The following is a 13,124-nucleotide window of genomic DNA, read 5'->3' on the forward strand; positions in this document are numbered from 1 at the left end:
GGCGGACTCGACAGACGTCCTCGGCCTCGGTGTCCACATCTGTACAGGGCCGGGCGGACTCGGCAAACGTCCTCGGCCTCGGTGTCCACATCTGTACAGGACCAGGCGGACTCGACAGACGTCCTCGGCCTCGGTGTCCATATCTGTACAGGGCCGGGTGACTTTACAAACTCCAAAAAGCTGCAGAACTCTCTTCGTCTTCAGAGTAAATGTTGAAGGCTCCCTCATGCTTCCACGTCTCCACGAAAGATCAAAGGAAACTCCTCCACAAGTCTGAATGAAAACACTCATGAAGCTCCAGCAGCTGCTCCTCAGGACGGGGCGAGAGGAAGGACTTCCAGATTTCAATGATTTGAGCTGGACCCCAGGTTGCCTGCCCAGCAGAGACCAACCAGCAGTTCCTGACCCCACACGGGTGGCAGGTCCCTTGCCCTGGACTGGCCATGTCCTCGAAGTCCCCAGAACCACAGGGAAGGGGGACCCACACCCACATTCTGGTCTACCAGGACCACCCCATGTGCAGACAGAGATCCCCCACCCCAGCCATTCTCACTTGTCAGGAGCAGGCAGACCACAAGGCCTAGCACAGGCCCCCATGTGCAGGAGGGCAGAGCTGTGGGTCAGTGACTGACCACCACCACAGGCCCTGCCACTAGTACCACAAAACAGGTTGGGACCCTCTGGGGCTCCCCTCTCACAAGGAACGTCCAGGGACAGCTGCTCTCCAGCAGCCTTCTAGGCCCACGTGACAGTGCCCTCCTCCTCCCCTGCAGGCCTTAACAGCTGTCCACCCACACCCTCTGGGCCAGCCACGACCTCCAGCCAGATGTCTCCAGCCCTGGCCTACACAAGAGCCAGCTGGCTCCCAGCCGGATGCACACACACGATCCCAGGCCTGACGATGTCCTTTATCCTTATGCAGCTAAGGCTGAAAAGCAGCCAACTCTCCCAGGTAATGCAACGTTCAACCTAGAGATGAGAACCATTACAGTGCTTTAAGGTTAAATTAGCAAAAATAAACTCACGGCCGGGTGCGGTGGCTCACGCCTGTAATCTCACCACTTTGGGAGGCTGAGGCGGACGGATCACCTGAGGTCAGGAGTTTGGGAGCGGGCGCCTGTAGTACCAGCTACTCGGGAGGCTGAGACAGGAGAACTGCTTGAACCCAGGAGGCAGAGGTTGCAGTGAACCGAGATCGTGCCACTGCACTCCAGCCTGGGCAACAAAGCGAGACTCTGTCTCAAAAACAAATAAATAAACTCACCTCCAAAGGTAAGAACGCCTCTTACTGGTGACACTGTCACTCGGCACATGCCTGAGGGGCCTGGGAGGCCGTATGGAGAGGCCCTCGGCAGAGCTGAGTTCCGTTTGCACTCAGACTCCAGGGAGGCCCCAGCTGTCCCTTGACCAAGACCCTTGCAGGCGGCTGCCAGGCTCCTGCGAGCACCTTGGTCCTGCAGGCAGCTCGGTCCCCACTATCTCCAGCTGTCCCCACACAGGGCTTTTGGCTAGAACATCTGCACTCCCACTACCTTCTCTACAGTCTCGGGGAACCCGGGCACCTCCACAGTGCCTCCTCTGTGAGACACTGGCTATCTGCAAGAGGCTTCTGCCTAGGCAAGGGTGATCACAGCCACGCCAGGACAGTGTGGGACAGGCCAGGACAGGCCAGACTGGGGCAGCAGAAGCAGGAGCCAGGGAAGGGCCCAGAGAAAACCAGCAGGCTGCCTGCTCTGACATGAGACGTAAAAACTTTTAATGAAGGAGGACACGGCTCAGGGCCCTTCCACAGGCCCTCCCACGTGCGGCCCAACCCTGCCCCACGGAGACTGGCCACGGCGAGCGACCGGTCAATCAGAAGGTGTTCTTGATGCGGCCGGCCACCAGCCTAAGGATGTCCCCGATCTTCTTCTGCCAGTTGGCGATGTCCTTGGACACGGCACACCACAGCTCCCCATGCCGCGGCTCTGCACTCTCGCAGCGTTTCCGCACCTCCTCCTGCTGCTCCTGGGGGGACCACAGGGCACTTCAGGCAGGGGTCCTCCCACGCTACTCCCCAGACCTTGCCTGCTTCTTGCCTGCCCCCATGCAGACCTGGCTCTGGCAGGACCAACCCCAGCTGGCGGGCGAGGGGGCGCAGGCCCTGCACCAGAAGGCAAGGCTCTTTCAGGTGTGTTCCTCAAAGGAGCCTGAGGAGCATGGACCCCCCAGCCTCAGCGCACAGAGGAGGAGCTGAGCCAGGCTCCCCATGTGTGCCTCACATCTGCCTTCTCCAAACAAGGAGTCAGGGTTCATGTGGGCTGGCAACACTTTCCAGGGAAGACCAGGACAGCCTGACCACCTCCAGCACAGCTCTGACAACGCTTGGCTCTGGGGGGCAGGTGGGAGCAGAGGGGCTGCTGTCCAGGCTCTCCTAGAAAGCCATACCCAGGCTCAGGCCCAAGAAAAAGGCCAACTCCATTCCCATTCCTCAAGTGAGCCCAGGCCCCAGCCAGCAAATAACTCATTAAAATACGCCAGCAGACAGGCCACTCTGATGGACAGGGCACCTCAATTCCGGGGTGTGGAGCTGTGAGGCGATAAGCAGAAAACGGATGTGGAAGCAGAGACTGCCTCGTGGGGGGCGTCGAGGACGCTGTGCCCCACCCACCCGGTCCATCCTCCCAACGCCGGGCAGAGTCACGCGGGCCGTGGCCACCTCCTAGAGCCCCCGGGGCTGGTGGAACTCCCCACCACAGTCCCGGAAGGCACTGAGCGGCGGTCTGCCAAGGGGCCTCACCTCAGTGCCATGCTGCAGCTCAAACTTGTAGAAGAAGGCCCAGGCATCCCCCAGGTCCGAGTCAATCTTCACAGTGCGGTGGAACCACTCCCTGGCCTTGGTGATCTTCCGCTGACTCCAAAACAGCCTGTTCCGGAAGAAGGACGGGAACCAGAGTGAGTGGCTGCAGGACACGGTTCTGGGGCAGGGGAAGGCTCCAGGGCCATCCGCTTCATCCCTGACCCACAGCCCTGGAGCTCCCCGCAAGAAGGCCCAAGGCCAGATCATTAACTTGAAGTCGTCCTTCACAGGTCTAACCAAATCGTTTCGTTTTTTTTGAGACAGAGTCTTGCTCTGTCGCCCAGGCTGGAGTGCAGTGGTGCGCTCTCCGCTCACCGCAACCTCTGCCTCCTGGGTTCAAGTGATTCTCCTGCCTCAGCCTCCTGAGTAGCTGGGATTACAGGAACGGGCCACCATGCCCGGCTAATTTTTGTACTTTTAGTAGAGATGGGGTTTCACTGTGTTGGTCAGGCTGGTCTCAAACTCCTGACCTCGTGATCCGCCTGCCTCTGCCTCCCAGTGCTAGGATTATAGGCGTGAGCCACCGTGCCTGGCCCAAATTGTTTCTTTAAAAATTCACACACAGGGAAAGACCTTCCAACTCCATAAAATTAGGGTCAAATACAAGGAGATGAAACTAAACCTGACACAAAATTAAACTACAACTTTGATGAGGGAAAGTTACACAGTTTCAGCTCCTCACTGAGACACCTGCTGGATCATCCTGCCCCGCCTGGCCTACAGCAGCAACCCCAGTGAACACTGAGAAGATGGACTTCGGGCAGCACCAGGGCCTGGGCCTGCGGCCCACAGCCCTCAGGCCACAGGACTGATACCACCGTGCCTGCCAGACACATGGACACCTGAAAACCAGGCCTGAAGAGGTCCATGCTGGACTATCAGAGGCCAGGTTGGGGGTGTGCATGGCACCCCCCCAAACTGCTGGAGAAAGGATGGCAGGCACTGCTGCTGGGCACGCTGGCAGGCCTGGGACTCTGCGTTGCTGCCACCCTTCCCACCCTCTCCTCGGGGTCACCTCCCCCTGGAGCCAGAGGCACTGCAGTCAAGAGACAACACGAGGAACCCCTCCACTCCACCTCCACTCCACCTCCACTCCAGGCAGCTGTTTGGGTTCGTCTCAGTTGCCAAACGGAATAATTTCACACTCTGATAACCTGATTGTTTTTTAAGCCTTGTGGTATTCTTAATTGCCCAGTGTTAGATAAACTGTGATTTAAGGAGCACAAACCCAGATAGCAGGCACACAAAACACTGGCTTGGGAATAGCAAGGAGTGACTTATTTACTTTAGCAAAGCCTTTTATAAGGTTTTATGGCTGCACTATCGGTGTCACCCAGAAGTCACTCTGGGAAGTGGACGCACAGGGCAGGACCAAGGGAGCACCAGGCAGACACAAGCCTCCCTGTGGGGAGCCTCTCTCATCTGTCGGGGGCCCGTGGGCAGGGGAGAGGAGGTACCCCTACAGGCAGGCCTACGGGGGCAGCACCCAGACCTCTGAGACCAAGCACCACTGCCACCCAGTGCTGGGGAGAAGGGATGGAGAGAATCAAGAGCCGGCACTAGGAAGGCTGTTGTCTCTGCATGACCCATGGAAGGGCAGGTGGAGGGGAAACCGGGCACATAAGGTGAGGCCCCTCACCGCTGGGGTCAGACACACCACCTCCACCAGGTGAGCCCATGTCCTGAGCTGCAGCCTCAGGAGTCCAGGGTTCTTCTAAGAACTCCCTTCACCCCCACATGGTCACTTCCCAGCCTCCTGATGCACACTCAGGCCCAGCTCCTTCTCAGACTGTCATCCTCTTTCTAGAAGGAAACAGAGACCCTGTGGGTTGGGGATGGCCCCAAGCTCCCTGCTGTGCCCCGCACGTGGCAGGCCTTTGCCCACATGTGCCTCGAGTCTGCACGCTCTGCCCTATGGCTACAAGCAGCTGCCTGCGAGGTTCCAGAGTCATGTCCCCAGCGAGTCTCTGACCCAGCGGCCAGCACACCCGAGTGTGAATCACATGGTGTGAGGTCACTCACGGATCTCTGCCTCCCCTTCACACCACGTCTTCTGAGACAGCCTCCGCACAGTCATCGTGGCACCCCTGGGCACACAAATTAGGCTCCAGTCTCCAGCTCTGGATTATTTACGGGCGACAGAGCTGCAAGTGGTTTCTTGCCCCAACATAAAGCCTCTTGTCCAAAGGGGCTTTGCTTACCACTTAAAATTCTGTGTGAACCAACATCAGCAAATCTATCCTGTAACCCAGGCCTGTGTAGGTGTAAACTAAAAAATTGCAGAGACGAAGAGAGCAGCCTCCTAGAAGAAGCTGGAACAGAGAAAGGGCTGAACCACACCCAGGGGATCCCTGGGGACGGAAGGAGGGAGGGAGGGAGGGAGAGAGAAACAGAAAAAGAGAGAGAGGGAGAGAGAGAGAGAGACTGGCTGTCCCTCCCCAGGGCTTTGGGACAGAAGCCCAGGTGATGCTGCAGCACCCTCAGGTTTGTCTCTGCCGGGAAAGGCGCCTGCCCCGGACCACAGCAGGAGTGACAGCAGCCGAGGATCGGGGGAGCCCACCCTGCTGCCGGGCATCTTTACAACGACCAGGGAGAGGCAGACAGACTCTGGAAAAAGAGCCCATGAGGACCCCGAGGGTCAGCAATCCTGTGGGGACGCCTCACTCACTTGGCCACGGCCAGGAGCACATGAGGGTCATGCTCACACTTCTTCAGGGCATCCACGCTCTTGGTCCTCCTCTGGGGCCTCGCCTCGAGGAAGATGGCCTCAGACCACAGGATACCTGCAATTCAGAAACAAAGAACAAAGATCTGCACTCCAGCCTCTGGTTCCGGAAAGGTGCCCAGCCTACAGAGTCTAACCCAGGACGTCCTCAGACGGTGATGGGGCCTCCCACACACTGCTCGCAGAACTTGTGCAAGAACCACAAAGGATGAGTGCTCTGGCCCACCCAAAACCATGGCAGCCCCTAGGGCACAGACAGGACACTCTGCAGAGTTTCACTCTGTCGTTCAGGCTGGAGTGCAATGGCGCGATCTTGGCTCACTGCAACCTCCCACTCCCAGGCTCAAGCAATTCTCCTGCCTCAGTCTCCTGAGTAGCTGGAATTACAGGCGTGCGCCACCATGCCCAGCTCATTTGTGTATTGTAGTAGAGACGGGGTTTCACCATGTTGGCCAGGCTGGTCTCAAACTCCTGACCTCAGGTGATCCACCCGCCTCGGCCTCCCAAAGTGCTGGGATTACAGGCGTGAGCCACCGCTCCTGACGGATTTATTTGTTTTTTGAGACAGGGTTTCACTCCTGTGGTCCAGGCTGGAGGGCAGTGGTGCGATCTCGGCTCACTGCAACCTCTGTTTCCCAGGTTCAAGTGATTCTCGTGCCTCAGTCTCCCAAGTAGCTGGGATTACAGGCACGTGCCACTGTGCCTGGCTACTTTTTGTATTTTTTATAGAGACGGGGTTTCACTATGTTGCCCAGGCTGGTCTCAAGCGACGGACTCCTGGACTTAAGCGATCCTCCCGCCTCAGCCTCCCAAAATGCTGAGATTACAGGCGTGAGCCACCACACCTGGCCAATTTCTTTTAAATTTTAAAAGAAAAAGAAATGATAACACTTCAGAACCTGAAATCAAATTCTCCCATTTTGAGGCCAGGAATTTCATTAAAATGTCTTAATGGCCAAGTATAGCTGAAACTTTTGCCTGAAATGATTCACACAAACAAAACATTTTAATAAAGTCTGTCGGAAGCCTGAGTCCCCACTCCCTCAGGAAGCGCCAGCCCTGTTGAGTCTGGGAAGCCAGGAAGCACCCCCTTACCAGAGTTAGGACACTCCTGCAGCGCCTTGGCCATGAGCGTATTTGCGATGTTCTTCAGCCCTGCACGGTACTCCAGCCGCACGGACTCCAGCCTGAGGAGACAGGCCCCGGGAGGTCCCACAGCCATCTACCAACAGCGCATATTCTGGTAGCTTCTGGGGAGCCTTGTCTGAAAAGGCTCCCCACCCAGTCACAGCAGCAAGAACTCCATTCCCTGCACAGCACAGCTCACCCACCACAGAAGCAAGGCGCTGCCGCCCACATCCCTGCCAGCCCCACTGGCAACCGCCCCAAGGCAACACCTCAGAAACTGACGCTGTCCAGATGCAGGTGAAGGCATCCAGAACGAGCAAGACCAGCCTGGGAGAGCCAGGGCCGCACAAGGCCCCCAGGAGATGCCTGTCTGCGGAGTGCAGTACTCCAGCCCCGTCACCCTGAGCTGGATGCAGCACCTCCATGAACAGAGCCTGCACCTCGCAGACTCCTACCCACCTCCAGGGCCCTCCACGCCACCTCCTCTGTGGAGTCAGCTCTCCGGGGTCCATCCTTCCCTCATCCCAGCCATCGTTAACCCCTCCCTCTCCCAGGCACCCTCCATCAGAACACAAATTAAACTGCATCAAACCATCTGCAGGCCTGTCGCAGTACCTAAGCTGAACTCTCCCAAGGCAGGGACCGTGATTTTTCATGGCCAGCACCTACTGCCTCGCAAGCCCCCGAGCCTGGAAACACTGCACAAGTCACTCCACACAAGCAGCTGGGTGAGGACAGCCCACTTGATGGGTAAGCTGTGCCCAGAGTCCAGGCTGCTCCCACTCATCAGGACTCACCACAGCCCAGGGTTCTTTGGGTTCTTCAGACGAGACTTTTCCAAAATGGCCCGGGCTCGAGTTAGCTGCCCAATCTTCTCCTCCAGCCGAGAGAGCAAAAGCCACAGGGGTGTGGAGTGGGGACACTTCTTCAACTGCAGCCAACAAGTGAGAGAGCAGCTCAGGTGGTGTCTATGAAGAACTGGGACACAGCTATACCAGCTGCTCACTGCAGTGGGCGGGCCAGCACCTCAGGGCTGCCTGTGTCCCACTCTGCATTTGTGGGTTTACGAATGTGCGGCGGTGCTGTGGACCTGTGCACACAGGTCTGTACATACCAGCCTTTACTTCAGGTGTGCCACGCTCTGCACTTCTGAGAGCAGCGTGTGCAGCTTCATATAAGGCAAAGCACAGAACTCAGTGAGGGGACTGGGGCGTGGGTCCTGAGCCCACAGCTCCCTCGCTGTAACCCCCAGCCCTCCACATCTCCTCAGAGGTGAAGGGCAATGGCCCTGCACCAGGGGGGCTCAGTTCTGTGAAAGCCGGGTCAGCTGCAGCCCGAGGGTGCAGGCAGACATACCCCCTGGTTATAGGCTTCCCGCGCCTTCTCCATCATCTCCTTCTGCTCCTCGATCTGCCCCTTCATCATCCACAGCTTGGGGAAGTCCTCATAGTGTCGCAGGGCCTCCTCGCACAGATCCTGGGCTGCCCTGATGTTGTCTTGCACCCACTCCAGCTTCACAGACTTCATGAACACCTGTGGGGCAGACACGCACCATCAGCAGGGCATCAGCTCCAGGGCACGTGCTTCGTGTTACGCTCGTCCTCAACACTGCTACCTGCAGCACTGTGGGTACTTCTGTAAGCTTTTCATAGCCTGTTTGTGTACACAAAAGGTGGGGATAAATATATGAGTATGTTTTTGTTTTGTTTTTTTGAGATAGAGTCTCGCTCTGTCACCCAGGCTGGAGTGTAGTGGCGCGATCTCGGCTCACTGCAAGCTCTGCCTCCCAGGTTCAAGTAATTCTCCTGCCTCAGCCTCCCAAGTAGCTGGGACTACAGGCACACGCTACCACACCTGGCTAATTTTGTATTTTTAGTAGAGACGGGGTTTCACCATGTTGGTCAGGCTGGCGTTGAACTCCTGACTTCGTGATCTACCCTCCTCAGCCTCCCAAAGTGCTGGGATTGCAGGTGTGAGCCACCGCGCCCAGCTGCATGCAGGTTTTGTTGTTGTTGTTGTTGTTGAGTTTCCCTCTTGCTGCCCAGGCTGGAGTGTAGTGGCGCAATCTCAGCTCATGGCAACCTCCGCCCCCAGGTTCAAGCAATTCTTCTGCCTCAGCCTCCTGAGTAGCTGGGATTATAGGCATGTGCCACCATGTCCAGCTAATTTGTATTTTTAGTAGAGACAGGGTTTCTCCATGTTGGTCAGGCTGGTCTCAAACTCCCACCCTCAGGTAATCCATCCACTCTGGCCTCCCAAAGAGATGGGATTACAGGTGTGAGAGCCACCACGCCCGGCCATACGGATGTTTTAAAGTCCCATCACAAAGATGAGTGTGCTGTGTGCTGAGATTATAGATATGAGCCACCGTGCCCGGCCATATGAATGTGCTCTGGTCTCGTTTGCCTGCTGTCATCTCACTCACATCACCCTCAAGCCAGGCGTGGGGCCCACGTGTGCACACCACGTACCCCGGATGGCCCAGCCCTGCCTGCCACTGCGTACCCGGGCGGTGGGGGCGCTGCTCCGCGCCTTGGCCAGCAGCCTCCGGGCCCGCTCGTACTCATCATTCTCGGACTCCAGCTTCACGGCCGCCAGCCAGATCTCCTCGCTGTTGGGGTTGGCCTGGAGGGCAAGTACAGCAGCGTCAAGAGGGGTCAGAACACAGGGACCAGCGCCTGATCACACTTAATCAAAAGCAGGCAGGCAGGAACCGAGCCAGGCCTTGTTCTGCTGCAGGATTAGTCTGGCCCAAGCCCTTCCCAGGGAGGAGATGACAGAGCAGACTCCAGTGCAAGAATCCGGACTCACCTGGAAACACACAGGTCCATGTTCACTCTAGTACAGCGCAGACAGCGAGGAGGCTGCCAAAGCACTGAGCAATAATGGGGGTGGGAGCAGGGCCATCTTATCCAGGATCCATCCACACCCTCTCAAAGCCCCTGAATGGGTCACTCACACCTTATATAGACCCACCACACCTAACCTCGCTCTTTGCCCTGAGCCTGATGAAAGGAAGCCAGCTGTTCTGTCCTCATGAGCCCACGTGGGCAGGAGAGAGGACTCCCAGAGTGCCACTGACATGTGGAGAAGGCGTCCACAGGCCGAGGAGGCTCACACAGCCCAGAGCCCAGTGGACACACAGGCTCTGCCCTCAGAGCCTCCCCAGGGCTGGTGCCCAGGGCTGTCTGAATGCATCCTAATCAGCACAGCCACTCACTGACCATGCAAGATGACCACATCACAGACCTGAAAAGCAACCAAAAACGATGGGCAAGGAAAGCCGCCTGACAGGCAGCAGAGAGCGGGCAGGCGGAGGGAACGCTGCAATCACCCACAGGAGTGATGCCATCTCAAACAGGCAGCTGAGAGTGGAAGGTAAAACCCAGGCCAGGCCCCTCTCATGATGTTTGCTCAAGGAAGGGCACCGCTCTATGACATTAGCCTGCGCTGCAGTAACTGACATTTATACAACATTCTACAGTTTATTAAAAAGTATGTCATGAAGTATTAGGATGCTATATGTCGAAATAAAGACAAGTACTTAAAAAAACACACACACACCTCAGACAACCCGGCTCAGTGAGGCTGTCTGAATGCGTCTGCTCACATAAGGGCACCCTCAGCCCGTGTGACCCCAATGCTCTACACTCTGAAACATTTACCCGTGGTCACACCGCGTCGGGGGCCAAGAGGTACGTATCTGCCAGGTGGCTGCTTTCCTGCTCTCAGGCCCCTTCACGGCCCCTGCTCCCGAGGAGCAGCCCCTGGACTCCAGTGCACCCGGCCAGCACGTGCCACGTTGTATGTGGGAGATGTTCAGGCCCCAGTCAGCACCCAGGTCAGCTCCTGTGTGCACAGGCCCCTCACCGCACAGGCGACCTCACCCACCTGGAAGGCCAGAGCCAGGATGCTCCTTGCTGCGGGCACATCCCCTGCCAGCCACTTGGACTTGGCGCCCATGAGCCACAGCACCTCCGCTTTGGGGCAGTGGGCCACAGCCCTCTGTAGGAGGGCTTCCAGGGACTCCCTGCAAGATAGAGGCCACGGTCACCCGAGTCAGGGCCATCCACCAGACACACGTCACACTCAGCCACGGCGTGGGTGCGCCAGAAAGACAGTTGCTGCTCCAAAGTTCGATGCTGTAAATGATTGACCAGATTTTACGATGGGGAGAGTGTGGGGAAATCTTTCCTCTCCATAAACGTTCTAAAACCAACTACTGAAGAGGGTTCTACAAAGCAATGCATTGTTTAAATAGCAGAGCTGGAGAGAGGAACTTCAGAAGAGAGCCTTTTACAGCCATGTATCCTGGAGGCAGCAATAACTTCAGTCTGTGACAGGGGAGGCCTTTTCATCTTGAATCACAGAGGACAAGCGCACCCCGGACCCACTGATAAAAATTATGATCCCAGGTTGACTCTTCCGGCATCCAAAATAATTATCTTATAGGAAGAAAGTGATTTTAGGTCACTATTGAGCAAAACTGCCAGCCCTGGGCATCAGGTCTGACGCCCCTGGACTCTCCTGTGGCCCACCACCCTCAGTCACATCATCTTGCACCAATGACCCCTTTGGGTCTCAGTGAGTGCAAGACAAAGTGAGCACATGATCACACTGTGTGGGGCAAGGGCCACGGCAAAGCAACTGTGCTCTCCAGAGGACCAGCTCCCCAGCACTATGGCCTCGCCTCATCCCTGCAAGCTCATCCCTGTGAGCGTGCACTGGGGAGAAGGCAGGGCAGCAGGAGGGCACTGCCCGCTGTGCCCAGGGGTCAAAGGCAGCAGTTCATATTCAGGTCACGGGCCGAGAGATCTCAGTCTACACCTGGCCCCGCCCTGTTCTTCACTCAGACTGCCCCAGGTGACCTTCTACAGAGGGACACCATAAGAGCCATTTCCAAACATCACCAGAGGAGGTCACTCCAAAACACAGACCAGGGTGGACGTGGGGAGTGGCCAGGGCTTCAGGAGGACACATGCAGAGACACCCTGAAGAGGCTGAGATTAAACCACACCAGAGAAGGAAAGACAATGGCTCAACATTCTCAGCTGTAGACCTAGTGAAACCAGCAGGGCCTGTCCTCACCTGGCACAGGGAGCATCACCCGAGGACCTGGGAGAGGACGGACAGAGGGTGTGTGGGGACACGAGCCCAATGCCCTTGAGAACTACCCATTTAAAACAATAAACTGCAATGCCAAATATAATCAGCATTTACAGCCAATAGAGCAGACCTGAAAAATGTTTTCAATTAAAGAGTACAGTTAAAATTGTCAAGGACCTCCTCTGAGCACAAAAACCAGTCAAAACCCAAAGCCAGCTCCGCTTAAATGGAAAACATGCCTGCCTGAGCCCAGATGTTGCCCCACCCACCACTGCAGCCAGTGCTCAGCCATGGGCCATGCAGGCTCCAGCCTCAAGTCTACACCCAGGCCACTCCTCAGGCTACAGGCCCAGGCATATGTACGTGTGTAAGCACACACACTTCGCAGGATGGGCCCCCTGGGGTTCCTTAGTTTCTCAGCTAGAAAACAGTAACAATCCTGTACCAGAAGGGACTATAAAGATGGAGCGCGGTGGCTCACGCCTGTAATCCCAGCACTTTGGGAGGCTGAGGCGGGTGGATCACGAGGTCATGAGATCGAGACCATCCTGGCTAACAGGGTGAAACCCCATCTCTACTTAAAAAATACAAAAAAATTAGCCAGGCGTGATGGCGGGCGCCTGCAGTCCCAGCTACTAGGGAGGCTGAGGCAAGAGAATGGTGTGAACCCAGGAGGCGGAGCTTGCAGTGAGCCGAGATCGCGCCACTGCACTCCAGCCTGGGCGACAAAGCAAGACTCTGTCTCAAAAAAAAAAAAAGATGGATCCAGTTGCAAAGTCCCAAGTGCCATAAAATCCTTGATCACAACCAGAGGGCCAGACCTCAAATGGGCACAAGACTGGATGAGCAGAGATGAGAGGTTTACATTCAGGGCTATGCAAATGGAACTGGAGGTTTCATTAGCACCCTGGGGCAGGCGGGTCCCACCACATACCGAGTGCCATGGTTCTTCTCGAAGTACGCGGCGCGCAGCCACACACTCTTCTTGCTGGGAAACACTTGCAGGGCGTAGGCGTAGATGGCTCGTGCACACTCCAGGGCATTGTGGGCTACACACTAGAGCAGAGAGACAAACATGAGAATGGGAAGCCCAGCGCTGGCCACAGAGCAAGTGGCCTGATGCCCTCCCCAGCCTCATACGATTCTCAATGATGACATCTGCTGGAAGGTGTACCACGGTGTTTTATCTAATTAGAACCACAATCCAGGCCAGGTGCCGTGGCTCACGCCTGTAATCCCAGCACTTTTGGAGGCCGAGGTGGGCGGATCATCTGAAGTTGGGAGTTCGAGACCAGTCTGACCTACATGGTGAAACCCCATCTCTAC

At 56.7% G+C, this 13,124-nt stretch overlaps 1 protein-coding gene across 1 annotated transcript in view; it reads right to left on the reverse strand.

The window, feature by feature from the left end:
• Nucleotides 1–1,734: 1,734 nt before the first annotated feature.
• The window catches only part of PRPF6 (pre-mRNA processing factor 6), a 49,594-nt gene continuing 38,204 nt past the window's right edge, over nt 1,735–13,124 (reverse strand). The window contains exons 13-21 of the mRNA XM_037983013.2: nt 12,733–12,854; nt 10,584–10,722; nt 9,198–9,317; nt 8,049–8,225; nt 7,490–7,623; nt 6,660–6,751; nt 5,508–5,622; nt 2,780–2,906; nt 1,735–2,007 (exon numbers count right to left, since the gene is read on the reverse strand). Of these exons, the coding sequence (XP_037838941.1) occupies nt 1,855–2,007; nt 2,780–2,906; nt 5,508–5,622; nt 6,660–6,751; nt 7,490–7,623; nt 8,049–8,225; nt 9,198–9,317; nt 10,584–10,722; nt 12,733–12,854 (1,179 nt within the window). The 3' untranslated portion in view covers nt 1,735–1,854. The remainder of the gene's footprint in view (nt 2,008–2,779; nt 2,907–5,507; nt 5,623–6,659; nt 6,752–7,489; nt 7,624–8,048; nt 8,226–9,197; nt 9,318–10,583; nt 10,723–12,732; nt 12,855–13,124) is intronic.

This window comes from Chlorocebus sabaeus, chromosome 2 (assembly GCF_047675955.1).
Source record: "Chlorocebus sabaeus isolate Y175 chromosome 2, mChlSab1.0.hap1, whole genome shotgun sequence".
Lineage (NCBI taxonomy): Eukaryota > Metazoa > Chordata > Mammalia > Primates > Cercopithecidae > Chlorocebus > Chlorocebus sabaeus.